The following is a 22,897-nucleotide window of genomic DNA, read 5'->3' on the forward strand; positions in this document are numbered from 1 at the left end:
TCAGTATAAATTTACTACCGCAACAGTATATTTGTCAAAGTGATACGTGCAAGTGTTATGAACAAAAATGTTGGATAAAACAATTTAACAAATAACTTTGATTGCAGTTACACAACCTCTTGTGATTTGCTTTCAGTATAGTGACTCCTATCTTTCAACAAGGATTTTACATTTGGGAAAAGCAAATTGTCGGTTAGGACGACTAGGCTACATGGACAACACCTCTGCACACATGATCCTTCTCTTTACTCCCTAAACTCCACCCTCTGACAGAACCATGAAATAACTCCCTCCTCCCACAACAGTTGTTATTCTGAAGAAACGAAACTTATCTCTCTTTCTCTCGCTCCCTTTCCCTCTCTCCACTTGTGTTTGTGTGTGAGAGAGAGCGACCGTCACTACCACTCCAGCATGGCCCAGCAGGGAGTTGTGCTGGACCAGGACCAGTTCTCCTGTTCCATCTGTCTGGACCTCTTAAAGGATCCTGTCACCCTCCACTGTGGTCACAGCTACTGTAGCAGCTGTATCGAGGGCTGCTGGGACCAGGATGAGCAGAAGGGAGTCTACAGCTGCCCCCAGTGCAGACAGAGCTTCACTCTGAGGCCTGCTCTGAAGAGGAACAACATGCTGGCTGAGGTGGTGGAGAAGCTGAAGGAGACAGGAGGAGCCCAGGCCGCCCCCTCTGAGCTGACCAGTCCAGCTGGGCCAGGAGAGGTGACCTGTGACCTCTGCACTGGGCCCAGGAAGCAGAGAGCCCTCAAGTCCTGTCTGGTGTGTTTGTTGTCCTACTGCCAGACTCACCTCCAGCCCCACTACCAGATTCCTAAGATGAAGAATCACAAGCTGGTGGAAGCCACGTCTGGACTGCAGGAGATGATCTGCTCCAGTCATGACAAGCTGCTGGAGGTCTTCTGTCGGACAGACTAGCAGTGTATCTGCATGCTGTGTACCATGGATGAACATAAAGGCCATGACACGGTGTCAGCCAAAACTGAGAGGAAGGAGAAACAGGTAAGACCGGAACCATTAGTCATAAAAGTGTTTCAAGATGGAAGTTTTTATGTGATTAAGATTAAATATGCAAATCAATGTTAAAGTTCCCCTTTTAAGTGATATATGAAACAGGTTATTAATGATAATACCAGAATAATGTAAGAATATTATAAATACTTGTTTGTGTGTCTTTTTTTAAGCGTTAAAAAATATTTTTTAACGCTTTATCAACCTAGATTATTGAATGTAAAAGCATTGGACTGTTTTTATGATCTTATTTGAGTCCAAAGTGTGAACTCCTGTTTGGTCTACGTGGAGAACTATAAAATGTCAACAAGTGCTGACTCATGTCAGGAAAAGCAGGAAGAGTTAACTGCATCCACTCCACCAGAGTCCTGTACTGTAACTCCTACTGTGTTGTTGTCATGTGTGTTGTTCTCCAGGACAAGCTGGTTCTGAGTCAGCAGGAAGTCCAGCAGAGAGTCCAGCAGAGAGAGAAGGAGCTGAAGGAGCTCCAACAGGCTGTGAAGTCTTTCAAGGTCAGCATCAGGATCTCCACTACTGGAGCTGTGCTACTGGGAGATACCTGGATAGGACAGGTGGACTCTCTACATTCAGGAAGACTAATGTCTCTAGAGCGATATCTTCATGTATTTCTCTCTTTCTCTGTCTTTCTCTCCCCTGTCTCTCTCCTTCCTTCCCCTCTCTCCCTGCCCCCCCCCCTCTCTCCCTCCAGCGCTCTGGCCAGGCATCAGTGGAAGACAGTGAGAGGATCTTCACTGAGCTGATCCGCTCCATTGAGAGAAGGCGCTCTGAGGTGAAGGATCTGATCAGAGCCCAGCAGGGGGCAGCAGTGAGTCAGGCTGAAAAACTGCTGGAGAGACTGGAGCAGGAGATAGCTGAGCTGAGGAGGAGAGACGCGGAGCTGGAGAAGCTCTCACACACAGAGGACAACATCCACTTCCTCCAGGTAACTAGACTACCCTGGCAGCTCAGATCTGAAGCTACACTCACTGTCTGATCATCTATGTAGGATCTCTGCTCAAGCTGTGTGTCTGTCCATATGTCATTCTTCCATCTGTCCCTCCCTCTCTCTCTTCCCCCTCTTTCTTTCTTTCTTTCTTTCTCTATCTCTTTCTCTCTTCCCCCTCCCTCCCTCTTTCCAGAAGTACCAGTGTCTCTCCAGTACCAGTGTATCTTCAGATGTCCCCAGCATCTCTGTTCCTCCTCTTCAGTACTTCAAACATGTGACTGAGGTGGTCTCTGAGCTGAGAGACAAACTAGAGAAGCTGATCCAGAGAGAGTGGTCCAACATCTACACCACAGGTGAGCTGGTTCAACACAGCAGGTCTGGAGGAACAGCACATTAAGCCTCATGGACAAACATCATATGATAGGACAGACACCTGTCACATAAGCACATTATTGAATCAACGTGGTAAGGTACTGTATGTGTTTGTTGTACTGTCTTTGTGTGTTTCTGTATGTTTGTGTGTGGGGCCATTGGTGAATGTATAAATATCTGTGTGTGTATATAAATATACAGTATGTGTGCGTGTGTGTCTCCAGTCTCCACAGTGGATGTGTTCCTGCCTCCAGAGCCCAAGACCAGAGCAGACCTCTTATCATGTGAGTCTCTGAAGTGTCCAGGTCTCTCTCCACTGACACGTGTTGAATGATGAATCTGATCCAGAACAACAGCAGCTTTAACATGGGGACACATGAATGAACGTGTTATTAACTCTGATCTGGTCTCTGCTCTGCTCCCAGATTCCTGTCAGCTCACTCTGGACCCAAACACAGCATCTACACGCCTCTCTCTGTCTGAGGAAAACAGGAAGGTGAGACATGTACAGCAGCAGCAGCCATATCCTGTCCATCCAGAGAGGTTCACCTACTACAGTCAGGTGCTGTGTAGAGAGGCTCTGTCTGGACGCTGTTACTGGGAGGTAGAGGGGAGAGGTGACAGTGTTACCATGGCAGTGTCATATAAAGACATCATCAGAACAAACTATTACTCTTTCTTTGGTTCCAATAACAAGTCCTGGAGGCTACGCTGCTCTAGTGATGGTTACACGTTCAGACATAACAATGTTGTTACTGCAGTATCAGGCCCTCAGTCCTCCAGAGTAGGAGTGTACCTGGATCACAAGGCAGGTACTCTGTCCTTCTACAGTGTCATCTCTGACACAGTGACCCTCCTCCACAGAGTCCAGACCACCTTCACCCAGACACTCTATCCTGGGATTAGACTTTATAACCATGGTGACAGTGCAGAGATTATGAAGCTATGGTAGAGGGTCTTGTAGAAGAGTGATACCTTCATACCATCATACAGAACCCCTGTCATTGTTTTAGTTGGTTTATAAACATTGTTCTTTTGTGTGGAAACTGCAAGTGCAGCTCGGATCTAAGACGGATTCGAGAGACCGCAGATAGAGTGCGGCTAGTCTGGTTTGTTACATGTTTTAGATCTATTACTTTTATCACTTGTATTATTGTTTTTGTTGATTTTATGTAAAGCACCTTGAGCTGCAATTCTTGTATGAAATGTGCTATATAAATAAATAAGTCTTACTTACTTACTTGTATAATTACTGCTCTTTCACCTTGATGATTGTATATGATCATTTAGTCTTGGCTCTACTGGACAATATAAATCACTGTCTACTTCCTGTCCTGCTACTCAGTAAATAGAGTTTTAACTAACAATGTGTTGTAATGTTTGGGTACATGTGATCAGCTGAATAAAGACATGTGAAGCTGAAATCTCTTCTTATGGATACCATAGAAGAAGGATTTGTTTATCTGACTCACATCTAGTGTTTAGTCTCTCTCCCCTCTCCCCTCTCATTCTTTTCGCTTATCTTTTCCCCTCCCTCCGTCCCTCCCTCCCTCCCTCCCTCCCTCCATCCATCTCTTCCTCTTTCTCTCAGTGCAGTAACAAAGATTCCCCAAGAGAGGGCAGTGCAATCACAAAGCTAAATTTGAAGCTTTTTTCACTCTGTGAGCCATCATTTCTGGAAAAAGTGGAATTTTACTGTCCACGTATTGGAATGTGTTTTTCATACATGTTAACACCTATATTATGTTTATTAATCTTTTAGATAGTTGAATTATGATTCTAAATAGTGTGTGGAGTTTCTCTCTCTCCGTGCTTCCATATAGGAGCTGTTTGACACGCAGCGACAGGAGAAACATTCTGTTGTTGTGAGAGGAGAGGAGTAGTAGGAAGTAGGAGAGTTGTCTGGTAAACACTTCCTGCTCACAACATCGTTTACACTTTGAGTCTGTTGAGTGTTAAATATATGCTTTCTGTTCAGATAAATACGACAAGAAACTTGCCAGCTTGTCACATTCACAAACTGACATTATCGCAACACAAGGCAACATTTACAGTCGAAATTATTTAATATACAAATTGCTGCTTTCTTTGAAAATTCAGTGAAATCTTAGGTTATAGTAAGAAAAAAAAGGTTTGACTTGAAGTTTTTGTTTTTTTATCACAGAAAAAAACAAGGTTCTGCCAAGAACAGCAGTGATGACCATGTCTGTGACATCACAATACACAATACAAACAAGCCTGTATAGAATGTTTAACATCCAGTTTGCATCAGAGCAGAGAGTTAGTTTCCATGTGGTTTGCATTCTGCTCTAGTCTGTGAACAAAGGAAACTTACATTGACATTTAGTCATTTAGCAGACGCTCTTATCCAGAGCGACTTACAGTGAGTACAGGGACATTCCCCCCAAGGCAAGTAGGGTGAAGTGCCTTGCCCAAGGACACAACGTCATTTCGCATGGACAGAATCGAACCGGCAACCTTCTGACTAATAGCCCTATTCCCTAACTGCTCAGCTGTCTAACCCCCTTTGAACCTTCTATACTAAGTGTTGGTCAACCACATCATGGCATAATGTCGTACTACAAAGGACATGTATAATACCTTTGTTAAATACTGTAATGACTATGTTCTGGTGTTCTATAGTCTAATGTGGAGGGACATTTAGAATCCCTCTAGTCGTTTCCCTTCTCCAACACATCTGTTTCAAATGAATTCTCGTTATCAGCCTTCTGCTGAGCTTGATAACCTAGCTTTGGAGGACCAGTGCTGAAGACTGCTGCTCTAGACAGCGTTGGAGCCAAACCCTCCAGGAGGGCATTTCAGGAGGAGCAGGTTTGGAGCAGGGAAACGTAAACCTGCAGGACAGTGGGTCCTGACGACCAGGGATGATGAAGTCTGACAGGTTATGTGTCCCCAGAAACTGGATACATAACTGGCCTGGCTCGGTCCATCACCAGGAAGGTGTTGCCTCAGGGTGGTTTATTTTGTGTTCAACTGAAATGGGACACTGTTTCATGAGGCTGCTGTGGCTCTGTATGTTTGGTTTACTTCCACGTGAACACGGTCCATGTTGTGGTTTAGAGGGCAGGTCGACAGTGACAACATGGTTGCGTTTTTTTTTTTTTTTACTTTCAACTTTATTTATCCTTCAAAGGGAAATGAGTGTGCAGCAGGGGACACAAACATAGAACAGCGCCAAATGACAATAACATTACACAACACAGGACACACAATGAAGACACACCTTCCCCCAAACCCAGTGACAGGGTCCAACTGGGACAGTGGCCTACAACAGGAATCCATCATAATGGCCATAGGCAGGAACAAATTCAATGAAGAAAGAAATAAATACATAATATAGAAAAGGAAAAAAAATAAAAAAATAAAATTAGTCTGATCAAATAAAATGTCAGCCAAGTGAATTCAGGTTCATAATAGCCACAGGAATTAAGGAATCTCTGGCACAATCAGTTCTTCTACAGTGTCAACATTCATGTTATGAATAACAGTTTGTGAACACTGTGCTGTGACTTACAGAAATCAAAAATCATATCCTTGGGGAACATTGATAGATAAACAAAAGTTGTCACTCCAAGCAATGAAATCATCAACTTCCATGCCCCTCCTCCTCATTGTTTAAAAGGCTCACTATAACTGTGTCATCTGCAAACTTCACACATTGCCTATTCTCATACTTACTCCTACATTCAATATCAAATAAAAAGCAATGGTGAAAGGACACAGCCCTGAGGAGAGCCTGTGGAACAAAGTGACGAGGGTAATGAGTGTTCTCATTAGGAAACACACCTAGAATGTTGAGCATCCCGTTCGTAAGTCTCACGGCGAATGTGTGAGACTTGAGAGCAGGGTTTGGGGGTCAGGGTTTGGGGTCAGGGTTTAGGGGTCAGGGTTTGGGGGTCAGGGTTTGGGGTCAGGGTTTGGGGTCAGGGTTTGGGGTCAGGGTTTTGGGGGCCCTACAGTTGGGTACGTTCGCTTTTATCCAAGCGACTTCCAAGAGAGTTTTACAAAAAGAGCATAGGTTAAACATCACAGTCAGATCAAACAGAGAAAGAGAGACTGTATGGATACGCATAAATGTAGTGAGTGAGTATCAGTGGGTGCTTTATCCTTGTGTCTGGACACTGTCTGCAGCTATCTAGATGTGTACTTCTTGGAGACTGAATAATGGAAAGACAGAGCGCTCTCTAGTGGTGAGACTGCATACTAACACTAACCTGCATCCAAAGACGACACATTTACCTGCATATAACAGCACAAACCGAGCACGAACGATTGAGCCTTAAGTCAATGTGTGGGTGCAATGTTGGGGTGCTTAGTGCTCAAATATAATTTAATATCTAAAAATGGACAGCAGCCCAAACAAAAACTAACTGCACAAAACCAGCGCAAACAATTGAGACAACATTGATTGGGTGGGGTGCAACTTCACGCAGGTATAAAAGCCTAGCGCGTCCTCTCCGTCTATATTCAAGGCTAGGTCAGGGGCATGTCGGACAAACTTGATAACTGAACGCGATTAAAAGCGTGTTATTTGCGAGTGTTAGAACGGTTACTTGCGTTAAGCCTACATCGAAATAGACTAAATACAATATAGCAACGCTAATATCTGCTAAACTAATTCTAATCTGACCAATATTGGATAAAACACAAATGTTACAAATAACTTTGATAGCAGTTATAGTGACTCCTAATTTTCAACAAGGATTTTACATTTGGAAAAAGCAAATTGTCGGCTACATGGACAACACCTCTGCACACATGATCCTTCTCTTTACTCCCTAAACTCCACCCTCTGACAGAACCAGAAAATCACGTCCTCCTCCCACAACAGTTGTTATTCTGAAGAAACGAAACTTATCTCTCTTTCTCTCGCTCCCTCTCCCTCTCTCCACTTGTGTTTGTGTGTGAGAGAGAGCGACCGTCACTACCACTCCAGCATGGCCCAGCAGGGAGTTGTGCTGGACCAGGACCAGTTCTGCTGTTCCATCTGTCTGGACCTCTTAAAGGATCCTGTCACCCTCCACTGTGGTCACAGCTACTGTAGCAGCTGTATCGAGGGCTGCTGGGACCAGGATGAGCAGAAGGGAGTCTACAGCTGCCCCCAGTGCAGACAGAGCTTCACTCTGAGGCCTGCTCTGAAGAGGAACAACATGCTGGCTGAGGTGGTGGAGAAGCTGAAGGAGACAGGAGGAGCCCAGGCCGCCCCCTCTGAGCTGACCAGTCCAGCTGGGCCAGGAGAGGTGACCTGTGACCTCTGCACTGGGCCCAGGAAGCAGAGAGCCCTCAAGTCCTGTCTGGTGTGTTTGTTGTCCTACTGCCAGACTCACCTCCAGCCCCACTACCAGATTCCTAAGATGAAGAATCACAAGCTGGTGGAAGCCACGTCTGGACTGCAGGAGATGATCTGCTCCAGTCATGACAAGCTGCTGGAGGTGTTCTGTCGGACAGACCAGCAGTGTATCTGCTATCAGTGTACCATGGAAAACCATAAAGGCCATGACACGGTGTCAGTCAAAGCTGAGAGGAAGGAGAAACAGGTGAGACCAGAACTACTAGTCAGTGACTCATGAGGTACTTGGAAGAAAAAAAAAGTTCAAAGTTGGAACATGTGTGGTTTACATTAAATATAAATGTATATGCTCCAGTTTTATGTCATCTATAAAAATCTATAAACTGGTTTTTAATGGTAATACAATAGAAAACGATTTAACAAAGTTATTAATATATCACATGTATTTTTAAAATACTACAATTCTATATCAACCTAGATTATTGAATGTATAACCATTGGACTGTTGTTATGACCTTATTTAAGTCCAAAGTGTGAACTGTTCGGTCTATGTGCAGAACTATAAAATGTGTGACTCAAGTCAGGAAAAGCAGGAAGAGTTTACTGCATCCAGTCCACCAGAGTCCTGTACTGTAACTCCTACTGTGTTGTTGTCATGTGTGTTGTTCTCCAGGACAAGCTGGTCCTAAGTCAGCAGGAAGTCCAGCAGAGAGTCCAGCAGAGAGAGAAGGAGCTGAAGGAGCTCCAACAGGCTGTGGAGTCTTTCAAGGTCAGCATCAGGATCTCCACTACTGGAGCTGTGCTACTGGGAGATACCTGGATAGGATAGGTGGACTCCCTACATTCAGGAAGACTGGTGTCTCTGGAGGGACATCTTGATTCATTTCTCTGTCTCTCTTTTTATGTCTTTCCCTCTCTCTCTCCTCTTCTCTCTCCTCTCTCCCTCTCTCCCCCCCTCTCCTTCTCTCCACCCCCTCCTCTCTCCAGCGCTCAGGCCAGGCAGCAGTGGAGGACAGTGAGAGGATCTTCACTGAGATTATCTGCTCCATTGAGAGAATGCGCTCTAGGGTGAAGGATCTGATCAGTACCCAGCAGGGGGCAGCAGTGAGTCAGGCTGGAAGACTGCTGGTGAGCCTGGAGCAGGAGATAGCTGGGCTGAGGAGGAAAGACGCTGATCTGGAGAAGCTCTCACACACAGAGGACAACATCCACTTCCTTCGGGTAACTAGACTACCCTGGCAGCTCAGATCAGAAGCTACACTCACTGTCTGATCATCTATGTAGGATCTCTGCTCAACTGTATGCCTGTCCATCTGTCATTCTTCCATATGTCCCTCCCCCCCCTCTCTTTCTCTCTCTCTCTCTCTCTCCCTCTCTCTCTCTTTCTCTCTCTTTCTCTCTCTCTCTCTTCTCTCTCTCTCTCTCTCTCTCTCTCTCTCTCTCTCTCTCTCTCTCTCTCTCTCTCTCTCTCTCTCTCCCCTCTCCCTCTTTCTCTCTCTCCAGAACTACCAGTCTCTCTCCAGTACCAGTGTATATTCAGATGTCCCCAGCATCTCTGTTCCTCCTCTTCAGTACTTCATAGATGTGACTGAGGTGGTCTCTGAGCTGAGAGACAAACTAGAGGAGCTGATCCAGAGAGAGTGGTCCAACATCTACACCACAGGTGAGCTGGTTCAACACAGCAGGTCTGGAGGAACAGCACATTAAGCCTCATGGACAAACATCATATGATAGGACAGACACCTGTCACATAAGCACATGATTGAATCAACGTGGTAAGGTAGTGTATGTGTTTGTTGTACTGTCTTAGTGTGTTTCTGTATGTTTGTGTGTGGGGCCATTGGTGAATGTATAAATATCTGTGTGTGTATATAAATATACAGTATGTGTGCGTGTGTGTCTCCAGTGTCCACAGTGGATGTGTTCCTGCCTCCAGAGCCCAAGACCAGAGCAGACCTCTTATCATGTGAGTCTCTGAAGTGTCCAGGTCTCTCTCCACTGACAAGTGTTGAATGGTGGATCTGATCCAGAACAACAGCAGCTTTAACATGGGGACACATGAATGGACGTGTTATTAACTCTGATCTGGTCTCTGCTCTGCTCCCAGATTCCTGTCAGCTCACACTGGACCCAAACACAGCACATAGAAACCTCTTTCTGTCTGAGGAGAACAGGAAGGTGACACGTCTAAACCAGCAGCAGCCATATCCTGACCATCCAGAGAGGTTCACCAAGTACACCCAGGTGCTGTGTAGAGAGGCTCTGTCTGGACGCTGTTACTGGGAGGTGGAGGGGAGAGGTGACAGTGTTACCATGGCAGTCTCATATAAAGACATCAGCAGAACAGGCGGTAACTCTTTCTTTGGTTACAATAACAAGTCCTGGAGGCTACGCTGCTCTAGTGATGGTTACACGTTCAGACATAACGATGTTGTTACTGCAGTATCAGGCCCTCAGTCCTCCAGAGTAGGAGTGTACCTGGATGACAAGGCAGGTACTCTGTCCTTCTACAGTGTCGTCTCTGACACAGTGACCCTCCTCCACAGAGTCCAGACCACCTTCACCCAGAAACTCTGTCCTGGGATTAGACTTTATAACCATGGTGACAGTGCAGAGATTATGAAGCTATGGTAGAGGGTCTTGTAGAGGAGTGATACCTTCCTACAATAACCCCGTCAATGTTTTAGTTAGTTTATAATCATTGTTCTTTTGTTCTATAATTACAGCTGTAAGTTATAATAGTGTGAATGATTTGATCATTTAGTCTTGGTTCTACTGGACAATAGAAATCACTGTCTACTTCCTGTCCTGCTACTCAATAGAGTTTTAACTAACGATGTGTTGTAACGTTTGGGTACATTTGCTACTCACTATTGAGATGGAAGTGTTTAAAACTGCTGTTGTTTAAGTGATCAGTTCATAGTTGTCTCTCTGCTACTTTGAACTCCTGCTGGTGGTTATAATGGACCTGAACAGCTGAATAAAGACATGTGAAGCTGAAAGACATCTCTCATTATTTACACTGTAGAAGAAGGATTTGTGCTTCCAACACATCTATAGTCTTTAGTCTTCTCTTTCTCTTTTCCTCTCTTCATTCTTCCCTATCTCTTAATCTCTCCATCTTTCTCTCTATTTCCATCTCATCCTCCATTTCTCAATATACTGTTGTACTTTCACCACTAGAGGGCAGTGCAATCATAGAGGTTGATTGACTCAATTGATTTCTCTCTGGAAACTTTATTTCTGGACAGAGTGGAATTAGCTGGCATTTTTAGACAAACATGTTTTCATTATGATAGTTTACATTAGTAAATACTAAACGTGTATTTTCTGGATGCAATATTTCTACATCGCTTTGAATATTAAAAGGTCTGCTAAATGAGAACAATGTTTAATTAAAACATTTTCATATGAACCCCACAGAATTGCCAGTTAATTCTGATTTCAGGACACACATAGGACTGGGGTCCGTGAAACCCCACCCCGTACCTTCAACGCGTAGAGACAGCACCCCCTCCTCACTACCAGGACACACCATAGAGACAGCACCCCCTCCTCACTACCAGGACACACCATAGAGACAGCACCCCCTCCTCACTACCAGGACACACCATAGAGACAGCACCCCCTCCTCAATACCAGGACACACCATAGAGACAGCACCCCTTCCTCACTACCAGGACACACCATAGAGACAGCACCCCCTCCTCACTACCAGGACACACCATAGAGACAGCACCCCCTCCTCATTACCAGGACACACCGTAGAGACAGCACCCCCTCCTCACTACCGGTGAAGCTGTCAGCATGTTCATACGGCACACGCCAGAGCTGCACCGACGGTCAGGGGTGTGGACGACATCGTTAACGTCACTCAGCTTCTTTGTCATCCATGGAGTCAGATGGCTGAGCGGTTAGGGAATCGGGCTAGTAATCAGAAGGTCGCTGGTTCGATTCCCGGCTGTGCCAAATGACGTTGTGTCCTTGGGCAAGGCACTTCACCCTACTTGCCACGGGGGGAATGTCCCTGTACTTACTGTAAGTCGCTCTGGATAAGAGCGTCTGCTAAATGACTAAATGTAAATGTCATCCTGGAAGGACCTGAACACCTCGCTGACAGAGAGGGCCCTCAAAATAAGACAGAAATAAGGCTTTCCTCTTACAACTCTGTCTTACACCCTCAGTCGTCTTGGCACGCCCCCCCCCCCCGCCCCCCTAAGATCAACAACACTTTCTATGGTAGATTCTATTTTATTTCAAGACCTTTGATTGCTACCTTGAGGTGATTCAACCAATAGCAGCGTGAGATACTAAGATCAACAACACTGACATTTTGCACTAAAAACTGTGACGGACGTGTGAGTGAGAGGGTCAAAGGTCAAGGTGCCATGTTATGATGAAGTGGTGTGTCCCAGTTGTATGCATGTTGTACTGCATGCAACAGTACGCACTCTGTAAGGACAGCTGCTGTACTGCATGCAGCAGTACGTACTCTGTAAGGACAGCTGCTGTACTGCATGCAACAGTACGTACTCTGTAAGGACAGCTGCTGTACTGCATGCAACAGTACGTACTCTGTAAGGACAGATGCTGTACTGCATGCAACAGTACGTACTCTGTAAGGACAGCTGCTGTACTGCATGCAACAGTACGTACTCTGTTAGGACAGCTGCTGTACTGCATGCAACAGTACGTACTCTGTAAGGACAGCTGCTGTACTGCATGCAACAGTACGTACTCTGTAAGGACAGATGCTGTACTGCATGCAACAGTACGTACTCTGTAAGGACAGCTGCTCTACCTGCTGAAAGCAGAAGAAAAGGGTTGTGATGTGAGGTGCAGGGACAGACTCCCAGAGTGGTGCCAGGGAGCCGTGTTCCAGGTGAAGCAGGTGTCCGGGTGTCTCCACGACAACAAGATGGTCACCAACCAGACACACACAACCACAGTCTTCTGAATGTGTGTCAGTGAGGAGATGTTAAGATGGAAAGAGAAATAACCGAAGGAGAGAAAGAGAGAGAGGGAAAGGATGAGATACACACATGCAGGCAGAGATGATCACATAAACACACACATGCACAAGACAACGGTGTTCCTGTTTGGGGCTTTTAGACTTTAGTTGTGGGAAGAGGGAGGGATTTCCTGGTTCTGTACTGGTGGTACTGGAGAGAGAGAAAGAGGGAGAGAGAAAGAGAGAGAGAGAGAGAGAGAGAGAGAGAGAGAGAGAGAGAGAGAGAGAGAGAGAGAGAGAGAGAGAGAGAGAGAGAGAGAGAGAGAGAGAGAGAGAGAGAGAGAGAGAGAGAGAGTGAAGAAAGAGAAAAACTACTTGTGTGAGACAGAGAGTAAGGGAGAGAGGGAGATAACAGAGAGGAAGAGACATCCCATCTCCTCAGACAGAGAGAGGGCTGAGTGTGTTTGGGTTCAGTGGGAGCTGACTGGGAGCAGAGGAGACAGGCTGGTTAGAAACAGGAAGTGTCTTACTCCCTCTCTCTGTCTGTTTGTCTCCGTGTCTCTCCACCCTCAGCTAAACTCCACCCTCTGACAGAACCAGGAAATCCCCTCCCTCCTCCCACAACAGTTGTTATTCTGAAGAAACGAAACTTATCTCTCTTTCACTCCCTCTCTCTCTCTCTCTCTCTCCACCTGTGTTTCTGTGTGAGAGAGAGCGACCGTCACTACCACTCCAGCATGGCCCAGCAGGGAGTTGTGCTGGACCAGGACCAGTTCCGCTGTTCCATCTGTCTGGACCTCTTTAAGGATCCTGTCACCCTCGCCTGTGGTCACAGCTACTGTAGCAGCTGTATCGAGGGCTGCTGGGACCAGGATGAGCAGAAGGGAGTCTACAGCTGCCCCCAGTGCAGACAGAGCTTCACTCTGAGGCCTGCTCTGAAGAGGAACAACATGCTGGCTGAGGTGGTGGAGAAGCTGAAGGAGACAGGAGGAGCCCAGGCCGCCCCCTCTGAGCTGACCAGTCCAGCTGGGCCAGGAGAGGTGACCTGTGACCTCTGCACTGGGCCAGGGCAGGAGAGAGCCCTCAAGTCCTGTCTGGTGTGTATGGTGTCCTACTGCCAGACTCACCTCCAGCCCCACTACCAGGTTCCTGGGCTGAAGAATCATAAGCTGGTGGAAGCCACGTCTGGACTGCAGGAGATGATCTGCTCCAGTCATGACAAGCTGCTGGAGGTCTTCTGTCGGACGGACCAGCAGTGTGTCTGCATGCTGTGTACCATGGAAGAACATAAAGGACATGACATGGTGTCACTCAAAGCTGAGAGGAAGGAGAAACAGGTAAGACCAGAACCATTAGTCATAAAAGTGTTTGAAGATGGAAGTTTTTATGTGATCAAGATTAAACATGCAAAGAAATGTTAAAGTTCCCCTTTTAAGTGATGTATGAAACAGGTTATTAATGATAATACAAGAATAACGTAAGAATATTATAAATACACGTTTCTTTTAACGCTTTATCAACATAGATTATTGAACGTATAGCCATTGAACTGTTGTTATGGTCTTATTTGAGTCCAAAGCGTGAACTCCTGTTTGGTCTACATGGATAACTATAAAATGTCAACAAGTGCAGACTCATGTTAGTAAAAGGAGGAAGAGTTTACTGCATCCACTCCACCAGAGTCCTGTACTGTAACTTCTACTGTGTTGTTGTCATGTGTGTTGTTCTCCAGGACAAGCTGGTCCTGAGTCAGCAGGAAGTCCAGCAGAGAGTCCAGCAGAGAGAGAAGGAGCTGAAGGAGCTCCAACAGGCTGTGGAGTCTTTCAAGGTCAGCATCAAGATCTCCACTACTCTAGCTGTGCTACTGGGAGATACCTGGATAGGACAGGTGGACTCTACATTCAGGAAGACTGCTGTCACTGAAGGGACATCTGGATTTATTTATCTGCATTTCTTTTTGTCTGTCTTTCCCTCTCTCTCTCTTTCTCTCTATCCTACCCCTTACTCTCTCTCTTCTCTCCTTCTCTCTCCCTTTCTCCCTCTATCTCCAGCTCTCAGGCCAGGCAGCAGTGGAGGACAGTGAGAGGATCTTCACTGAGCTGATCCGCTCCATTGAGAGAAGGCGCTCTGAGGTGAAGGATCTGATCGGAGCCCAGCAGGGGGCAGCACTGAGTCAGGCTGAAGGACTGCTGGAGAGACTGGAGCAGGAGATAGCTGAGCTGAGGAGGAGAGACGCTGAGCTGGAGAAGCTCTCACACACAGAGGACAACATCCACTTCCTCCAGGTAACTAGACTACCCTGGCAGCTCAGATCTGAAGCTACACTCACTGTCTGATCGTCTATGTAGGATCTCTGCTCAAGCTGTGTGTCCATCTGTCATTCTTCCATCTGTCTGTCTGTCTCTCTCTCTCTCTCTCCCCTCTCCCTCTTTCTCTCTCTCCAGAAGTACCAGTCTCTCTCCAGTACCAGTGTATCTTCAGATGTCCCCAGCATCTCTGTTCCTCCTCTTCAGTACTTCAGACATGTGACTGAGGTGGTCTCTGAGCTGAGAGACAAACTAGAGGAGCTGATCCAGAGAGAGTGGTCCAACATCTCCACCATAGGTGAGCTGGTTAAACACAGCAGGTCTGGAGGAACAGCACATTAAGCCTCATGGACAAACATCATGTGAAAGGACAGACACCTGTATTAATATATGTGTGTGTGTGTGTGTGTCTCCAGTCTCCACAGTGGATGTGTTCCTGCCTCCAGAGCCCAAGACCAGAGCAGACCTCTTACCATGTGAGTCTCTGAAGTGTGTTTGATGTACTGTTTGTGTGTGTTTGTGTATATGTGTGTGGGTTTTTCTTTGTGCCTAAGTGTGTATATAAATATGTCTCTGTGTTTGTGTGTGTGCATGTTTGTGTGTGTCCAGCTTCCACAGTGGATGTGTTCCTGCCTCTAGAGCCCAAGACCAGAGCAGACCTCTTATCATGTGAGTCTCTGAAGTGTCCAGGTCTCTCTCCACTGACACGTGTTGAATGATGAATCTGATCCAGAACAACAGCAGCTTTAACATGGGGACACATGAATGGACACATGAATATTAACTCTGATCTGGTCTCTGCTCTGCTCCCAGATTCCTGGCAGCTCACTCTGGACCCAAACACAGCATGTACAGACCTCTCTCTGTCTGAGCAGAACAGGAAGGTGACACTTCTAAAGCAGCAGAAGCCATATCCTGACCATCCAGAGAGGTTCACCGATCACTGGCAGGTGCTGTGTAGAGAGGCTCTCTCTGGACGCTGTTACTGGGAGGTGGAGTGGAGAGGTGACGGTATTGACATAGCAGTCTCATATAAAGACATCCGCAGAACATGGGGTCACTCTGGCTTTGGTGACACTTCCGAGTCCTGGAGGTTACGCTGCTCTAGAGATGGTTACTGGTTCAGACATAACTATGTTGTTACTGCAGTATCAGGCCCTCAGTCCTCCAGAGTAGGAGTGTACCTGGATCACAAGGCAGGTACTCTGTCCTTCTACAGTGTCATCTTTGAAACAGTGACCCTCCTACACAGAGTCCAGACCACCTTCACCAAGCCACTCTACCCTGGGCTTGGTTGGTATAGTAGCAGTGCAGAGATTATGAAGCTGTGGTAGAGGGTCTTGTAGAGGAGTGATACCTTCATACCATCATACATAACCCTGTAATTGTTTTAGTTGGTTTATAAACATTGTTCTTTTGTTGTATAATTCCTGCTCTTTCACCTTAATGATTGTATTTGATCATTTAGTCTTGGCTCTACTGGACAATAGAAATCACTGTCTACTTCCTCTCCTGCTACTCAGTAAATAGAGTTTTAACTAACGATGTGTTGTAATGTTTGGGTACATGTGCTACTCACTATTGAGATGGAAGTGTTTATAACTGCTGTTGTTTAAGTGATCAGTTCATAGTTGTCTCTCTGCTACATTAAACTCCTGGTGGTGGTTATAATGGACCTGAACAGCTGAATAAAGACATGTGAAGCTAAAAGACACCACTCATTATTTACACTGTAGAAGAAGGATTTGTTTTTTTGACACATCTAGTCTTTAGTCTCTCTCTCTCCCCTCTCCCTTTGTCCCTCTCTCAATCTCTCCCTTTCTCTCTCATTCTTTTTGCATATCTTTTCCTCTCTCTCTCTCTCTCTCTCTCTCTCTCTCTCTCTCTCTCTCTCTCTCTCTCCCTCTCTTCTCTCTCTCTCTCTCTCCCTCTCTTCTCTCTCTCTCTCCCTCCATCTATTCATCTCTCCCTCTTTATTTCTCAATGCAGTAACAGAGATTCCCCACAAGAGAGCAGTGCAATCACAAAGCTCAATTTGAAGCTTTTTTCACTCTGGGAACCAGACTGAGAACCAGCAGATTGTGGACATGAAACCTGTCAGAGTTCTCCTGGATGGGCCTGTACAGGGACCCCTGTTGGTGGTCACATGACATCAACTCCTCCTTTAAATAGTGGAAGATCAACAAACCTAATAATACAGACGGGCACAAATTCTGTTTAGTGTCAGAGTTTAGTTCCTTCAGCAGCTGGACGGACTGGCCCTGTAATGTTAAACGTTCCTTTTTCTGCTACAGTAGTACATCTTTGTTTTGAAAGTATTAGAAATAATCTTGACTGAGACGTTCTATAACTGCGATGTGATGAAACACAAGGGACATGAAGCGGCTTTTGTGATGTCATAACTGTTTCTTTGTGAGGTAATAATTGTTCTTAAATGGTCTTTTGTGATGTCGTACATTTTCCATGTTCCTGTTAGTGTCTCCAGTCCCAGTGCAGCAGCAGGTGGTGAGAATGAGTCTGACCAGAGAGAACTCTGGTGTGGACCTAGAGGATCCTGCTGTGATGGAGGCCATCTTACAACAGGTGAGACTGGTTGATTCATGTTGATCTTCACTTTAAAGAAGAGAGTACAAATTCTTAGTCCAGACTCGCTCTCCTCCTCAGGTCCAGGTGAAGCTGAGAGAGAAGGGGCTGACTGAAGACTTCCAGCTGAGGTGGAGAAAGCAGCCAGATGGAAAGGTCTTCCACAAGGAGGAAGACGAGAGGAAGAGGAAGAGGAAGAAAAGGGACAGGAAACCAGCTCTGTATAATTATATTGAAATTATTTAGCTGACTCTTTTAGCCAAAAGACAAAACAGTGCATGTTGGTCATCATGTTCCTTTCATTTTGAGTAGACACAACTATGTTTTTTAAATGTTTTATTAATTCTGTCAATGTGAATTTTTCTGCACTTGTAATGTTCCTATTCAAAACAATACTTTCAAATCCCACACAAAGCTCTCATTAAACATTTTAATACTGAATATATGTGATTTCTTTTTTTCATTGAAATCAAAGACAAATTTCACACTGGAGCACAAACAAAATCAGATTGCTTTCCAACCAACGTCAGTTATTGAGTGAAGAAGCAACTATTACTGGAACTTCAAGATGGCGGCACTCTGGGAGGTGAGACAAGGAGACGAGCAGTCCAGGTAGCTGAGACAAGGAGACGAGCAGTCCAGGTAGCTGAGACAAGGAGACGAGCGGTCCTGGTAGCTCAGACTAGGAGACAAGCGGTCCTGGTAGCTCAGACTAGGAGACGAGCAGTCCTGGTAGCTGAGACTAGGAGACGAGCAGTCCTGGTAGCTGAGACTAGGAGACGAGCGGTCCTGGTAGCTGAGACTAGGAGACGAGCGGTCCTGGTAGCTCAGACTAGGAGACGAGCGGTCCTGGTAGCTGAGACTAGGAGACGAGCGGTCCTGGTAGCTCAGACTAGGAGACGAGCAGTCCTGGTAGCTGAGACTAGGAGACGAGCGGTCCTGGTAGCTGAGACTAGGAGACGAGCGGTCCTGGTAGCTCAGACTAGGAGACGAGCGGTCCTGGTAGCTGAGACTAGGAGACGAGCGGTCCTGGTAGCTGAGACTAGGAGACGAGCGGTCCTGGTAGCTCAGACTAGGAGACGAGCGGTCCTGGTAGCTGAGTCGCTGGAAGGGTTAAACTATAGAGGAGACCAGAAAGGGGAGGGGCTTAGGCTGATGATTGACAGCAGCACCTGCCCTCCGCCTTTCCTCACATGTCAACTTCCTGTTGGTCGAGGTAGGTCACAGCTTGTGGGTACAGTCCAGTGGTACCACCATCATGTTGTAGATCATCACACATTGGTGAAGAGGAGGATGTGAACTTAATAGAGACTGTTCTGTAGTTTTTCTACTTCAGTGTGTCCTTTAACTCGGGTCATGTGTGTTTGGTAGTGTGTAGTTTGTAACGAGCGATTGGTTGGACTTTGGTCGTTTTTTCCCCACAGGCAACTGATAAGAGTTCACAGTGCTGTTGTTAGATGCTGCAGGTTGTACTGAGACTAGACACAGCAAGAAAGTGTGTGGAAGCACAGCTTTTACTTCGATCCTAAAGTCTGGGGCCTCACCAGATAGAGCACGTACCACTTAGGCCGAAACGCAAGGACACAGGTTCGATTCTGGCCCGGGCCATTGTCCTGCATGTCTGTCCTCTCTCTCTCTTCCTGCTTTCCTGTCTCTACCCAACTGTCTCTAACCATGCAAAAACAGCTGAAGATGTTGTTTTGTTTTTTATATATTTAATTTAAACATTTGATGTATTCCACCATCCTTTCAGTTGACAAGATTGGGTATATTCAAAAGGACCATATTCAAAAGGAACAGCCTTAAAGATCAAAATAACCTGCCTGACTTTTATTTTACTTTTCACTCTAATTTCTTTTCTCCATTCGTGACAGATAGACCCTGTCATTCTCCTCCAGTCATGGCTTCCACCGTCCACTTCCTGTCTGAAGAGCAGTTCCTCTGCTCCCTGTGCACGGAGGTCTTCACCGACCCCGTCTCCATCCCCTGCGGCCACAGCTTCTGCCTGGCCTGCATTACAGAGCGCTGGCTGAGCCTCCACACCTGCAGCTGCCCCAGGTGCAACACCGTGTTCCCTGGTCACCCGGACCCCCGCCAGAACCCCTTCGCCCGGGAGATGTCGGAGGAGATCCGGGCGAGGAGACGGAACGGAGGAGTGCCCGTCCTCAGACCAGGGGACGTGGCGTGTGACGTCTGCACCGGGACGAAGCTCCGAGCCCTGAAGTCCTGCCTGGTGTGTCTGACCTCCTACTGTGAGACTCACCTGGAGCCTCACCAGAGAGTGGCCACGCTGAAGGTCCACCAGCTGGTCGACCCTGTGGAGAACCTGGAGGACAGGATGTGTAGGAAGCACCAGAGGCTCCTGGAGATGTTCTGCAGGAGCGACCAGACGTGTGTGTGTGTGCTGTGTGCGGAGACCGACCACCGGGGGCACCACACCGTCCCGGCAGAGCGAGAGAGCGCAGAGAAGAAGGTGAGATGTTTACGGTAAACTTACTTTCAGCCCAAAGCCACGCGGACTCTACAGCAGAAGGTCAAGGGTCAGAGGCGCCTAGGTCTAAGAGGATTTTGGTTGTTCAACGTTCTTCTCCCTCTCGTTCTTCGTTTATCCTTTCTTCTTTCCTGTCATTTTCCTCCTCCACCTCTTCCTCGCCTCTTTTCTTATCATGTACTCCGACAGCCAGTGATTTAGTTGTGCTTCTGATTCCAAGGCTCAGATGGAGAGGGCTGAGGTGGAGGTGCTGCAGATGATCCAGACCAGAGTGAAGAAGGTGGAGGAGATCCAACACTCAGTGGAGCTCAGCAGGGTGAGTTCACCAGGGTGGTTTTATTCCAGATCCCGAAGCTACGGGACGAACTCCGCGACACTGTCGCACACTGCCGTCGCACACTGCCGCCTCTCACTGCCGTCACACACTGCCGTCTCACACTGCCGTCGCACACTGCCGTCTCACACTGCCGTCTCACACTGCCGTCTCTCACTGCAGTCTCACACTGCCGTCTCTCACTGCCGTCTCTCACTGCCGTCTCACACTGCCGTCTCACACTGCCGTCTCTCACTGCCGTCTCACACTGCCGTCTCTCACTGCAGTCTCTCACTGCCGTCTCACACTGCCGTCTCTCACTGCCGTCTCACACTGCCGTCTCACACTGCCGTCTCTCATTGCCGTCTCTCACTGCTGTCTCTCACTGCCGTCTCACACTGCCGTCTCTCACTGCCGTCTCTCACTGCCGCCTCTCACTGCCGTCGCTCACTCTACGTCTCCCCCATCAGACGAACTCAAGGAAAGCGATGGAAGACAGCGCAAAGCTCTTCGGCGCTCTGATGACCGCCGTGGAGAGAAGCCTGGCCGAGCTCACCCGGGGGATGGTGGAGAAGCAGAAGGCAGCGGAGAGGAGAGCCGAAGACCTTGTCAGGGATCTGGAGCAGGAGATCTCGGAGCTTCGGAGGAGGAGCTTTGAGCTGGAGCAGCTCTCACACACCGAGGACCACTTCCTCCTCCTACAGGTCAGTACTCCCCCTCCACCTCCTCCTCCACGTCAGTACCCCCACCCCCCCTCACCACCTCCTCCTGCAGGTACAGTGCACTCCTTCAGACCTCACCATGTCTTGAAAGACACATCTTTATCATGCTGCTGTGTTTCTCTCTGTCTCCCCTGTCAGAGGTTCCCCTCCCTCACCCGCCCTCCTCCCACTAAGGACTGGTCTGACACCAGCGTCCACTCCCACCAGTGTGTGGGGACGCTGAGGTCCAAAGTGTCCCAGTTAGAGGGGATGTTGAAGGCAGCCCAGACCAAACAGGCCAGAAAAGGTCAGAATCGTCTCACAGGATCAAATCGCTAATGATAATGACAGTTGAGTGTCAGAGGCTCAGTTTGATGTTGTGTTTGGGTTTTGGTTCTTTGACAGAGCACGAGATAGTCCAGCAGTATGCAGGTATGATGTTCACAGCTGCTGTAACGCAATGCAGCTGACAATCACAATCTCCTATTCTGTTTTTCCTTTATATAATTTGAATTACAATTTTTTTAGTTTTTTATCATTGGCTTATTATAATCATTTTTTCAATCTTTATAATTTTATCATCATTTTTATTGTTTTGCTGTAACGCAAAGCAGCTGACAATCTCAATCTCCTATTCTGTTTTTCCTTTATATAATTTGTATTACTATTGTTTTTATTGTTGTAATCATTGGCTTATGATTTTGTTTATTCAATCTTTATAATTTGATCTCTATCATCATTTTTATTGTTGTTATCATTCATATAATTTTGTGTGCTTCCTCTCAACAAGGCACACTATTGTTATATACATTATGTAGCATTTTTGATGTTTATAGTTTTAGTTGTACTTATTTGAAGTTAATTCCTGCTTCGTCTCTCTCCAGTGGAAGTGAGTCTGGACCCACGCTCAGCCAACCCGTGGCTGGTCGTGTCCCGTGACAGGAAAAGGGTCTGGGACGGAGACAGAGAGCAGGAGAACCTTCCGGAAGGCCCCCGGCGCTTCGACACGGCGCCCTGCGTCCTCGCCATGCACGGCTTCACCTCTGGGAGGCGCTACTGGGAGGTCGAGGTCGGCGACAAGACGGCCTGGGATCTGGGCGTGGCTAGAGAGTCCGTCAACAGGAAGGGCGTGGTCACCCTCAGCCCCGAGGATGGCTATTGGACAATCTGCCTGAGGAAGGGGAGTGATTACAGGGCGTGCGATTGGCAGTCGCTCCTCCTGCCAATCAGAGAGAAGCCCTGGGTCGTGGGCGTGCTATTGGACTACGAGGAAGGGGTGGTGTCTTTTTACGATGCAGGAAAGGCTTCGCATATCTACTCTTTCATTGGCTGCTCCTTCACTGGGAGGGTGTTTCCTCTCTTCAACCCTGACATGAGTGACAGCGGGGACAACAAATCAGCTCTCGTTATTCGTCCCGTCGCCCCCGGCATCGCAGACAGGGGCGGGACTTTTGACGGCGTCACATTTTGAAACATATTTTTTAATGCGGACGGAAATATTTGCCTTGCGTAATACAATTTACATTTATTCATTTAGCAGACGCTCTTATCCAGAGCGACTTACAGTAAGTACAGGGACATTCCCCCCGAGGCCAGTAGGGTGAAGTGCCTTGCCCAAGGACACGTCATTTCGCACGACCGGGAATCGAACCAACAACCTTCTGATTAATAGCCCGACTCCCTAACCGCTCAGCCATCTGACCCCGCAATACATCTCTGTTTGGTTAATGAAAGGATAAACAACACACCTATGACACCAAGTCCTTCAAGACCAACAGATTCACTTATTAAATGAATTATCAGTAATATTTGTAGTAGATACTTAGAGTGATTTTTCTGAAACATTATGACCTGGAGTTGCAAGTGTATCTTTTTTGTAATGTAGTTTCTTAATACATAAATA

General features: G+C 47.0%; 3 protein-coding genes and 1 pseudogene across 7 annotated transcripts; all 4 read left to right on the forward strand.

The window, feature by feature from the left end:
- The first annotated feature begins 246 nt into the window (after positions 1-246).
- Positions 247-3,444, forward strand: LOC124489719 (annotated as a pseudogene).
- A 3,747-nt stretch (positions 3,445-7,191) lies between these two features.
- Positions 7,192-10,651, forward strand: LOC124489718 (E3 ubiquitin-protein ligase TRIM16-like). 3 transcript variants are annotated; one of them, XM_047052123.1, is made up of 7 exons: positions 7,192-7,896; positions 8,323-8,418; positions 8,637-8,870; positions 9,153-9,169; positions 9,218-9,312; positions 9,556-9,636; positions 9,757-10,651. In XM_047052123.1, exons 1-7 carry the CDS (start codon positions 7,297-7,299, stop codon positions 10,281-10,283), a joined length of 1,650 nt encoding a protein of 549 aa, XP_046908079.1. In that variant the 5' UTR covers positions 7,192-7,296; the 3' UTR covers positions 10,284-10,651. The 3 variants fall into 3 exon arrangements, with proteins under 3 accessions (XP_046908079.1, XP_046908077.1, XP_046908078.1); XM_047052121.1 differs by having other exon boundaries at positions 9,153-9,312; XM_047052122.1 differs by having other exon boundaries at positions 7,197-7,896; positions 9,153-9,312; positions 9,556-9,615.
- Positions 10,652-13,046: 2,395 nt separating this feature from the next.
- On the forward strand, positions 13,047-16,616 carry LOC124489717 (E3 ubiquitin-protein ligase TRIM16-like). Of its 3 annotated transcripts, none has more exons than XM_047052120.1 (7): positions 13,047-13,937; positions 14,333-14,428; positions 14,652-14,885; positions 15,045-15,204; positions 15,323-15,348; positions 15,554-15,575; positions 15,720-16,616. In XM_047052120.1, the coding sequence occupies exons 1-7, from the start codon at positions 13,338-13,340 to the stop codon at positions 16,238-16,240; spliced, it is 1,659 nt and encodes a 552-aa protein (XP_046908076.1). In that variant the 5' UTR covers positions 13,047-13,337; the 3' UTR covers positions 16,241-16,616. The 3 variants fall into 3 exon arrangements, with proteins under 3 accessions (XP_046908076.1, XP_046908074.1, XP_046908075.1); XM_047052118.1 differs by having other exon boundaries at positions 13,049-13,937; positions 15,323-15,382; positions 15,516-15,575; XM_047052119.1 differs by lacking the exon at positions 15,554-15,575 and having other exon boundaries at positions 13,049-13,937; positions 15,323-15,382.
- A 2,773-nt stretch (positions 16,617-19,389) lies between these two features.
- Positions 19,390-22,465, forward strand: LOC124489693 (E3 ubiquitin-protein ligase TRIM39-like). Its single transcript, XM_047052071.1, has 6 exons — positions 19,390-19,962; positions 20,201-20,296; positions 20,764-20,901; positions 21,154-21,301; positions 21,400-21,426; positions 21,879-22,465. The coding sequence occupies exons 1-6, from the start codon at positions 19,390-19,392 to the stop codon at positions 22,463-22,465; spliced, it is 1,569 nt and encodes a 522-aa protein (XP_046908027.1).
- Positions 22,466-22,897: the final 432 nt, after the last annotated feature.

This window comes from Hypomesus transpacificus, unplaced genomic scaffold (assembly GCF_021917145.1).
Source record: "Hypomesus transpacificus isolate Combined female unplaced genomic scaffold, fHypTra1 scaffold_199, whole genome shotgun sequence".
Lineage (NCBI taxonomy): Eukaryota > Metazoa > Chordata > Actinopteri > Osmeriformes > Osmeridae > Hypomesus > Hypomesus transpacificus.

What these genes read in the sequence shown, in the direction of transcription:
- LOC124489718 (XM_047052121.1), top strand. Translation starts at nt 7,297, where the DNA reads ATGGCCCAGCAGGGAGTTGTGCTGGACCAGGACCAGTTCTGCTGTTCC. An exon ending in AGGCTGTGGAGTCTTTCAAG is followed by an intron (nt 8,419 to 8,636) that starts GTCAGCATCAGG and finishes TCCTCTCTCCAG; the next exon opens with CGCTCAGGCCAGGCAGCAGT. An exon ending in TGAGTCTCTGAAGTGTCCAG is followed by an intron (nt 9,637 to 9,756) that starts GTCTCTCTCCAC and finishes CTCTGCTCCCAG; the next exon opens with ATTCCTGTCAGCTCACACTG.
- LOC124489717 (XM_047052118.1), top strand. Translation starts at nt 13,338, where the DNA reads ATGGCCCAGCAGGGAGTTGTGCTGGACCAGGACCAGTTCCGCTGTTCC. An exon ending in CTGAGAGGAAGGAGAAACAG is followed by an intron (nt 13,938 to 14,332) that starts GTAAGACCAGAA and finishes GTTGTTCTCCAG; the next exon opens with GACAAGCTGGTCCTGAGTCA. An exon ending in CAGAGCAGACCTCTTACCAT is followed by an intron (nt 15,383 to 15,515) that starts GTGAGTCTCTGA and finishes GTGTGTGTCCAG; the next exon opens with CTTCCACAGTGGATGTGTTC.
- LOC124489693 (XM_047052071.1), top strand. Translation starts at nt 19,390, where the DNA reads ATGGCTTCCACCGTCCACTTCCTGTCTGAAGAGCAGTTCCTCTGCTCC. An exon ending in AGAGGAGAGCCGAAGACCTT is followed by an intron (nt 20,902 to 21,153) that starts GTCAGGGATCTG and finishes CTCCCCTGTCAG; the next exon opens with AGGTTCCCCTCCCTCACCCG. An exon ending in GACCAAACAGGCCAGAAAAG is followed by an intron (nt 21,302 to 21,399) that starts GTCAGAATCGTC and finishes GTTCTTTGACAG; the next exon opens with AGCACGAGATAGTCCAGCAG.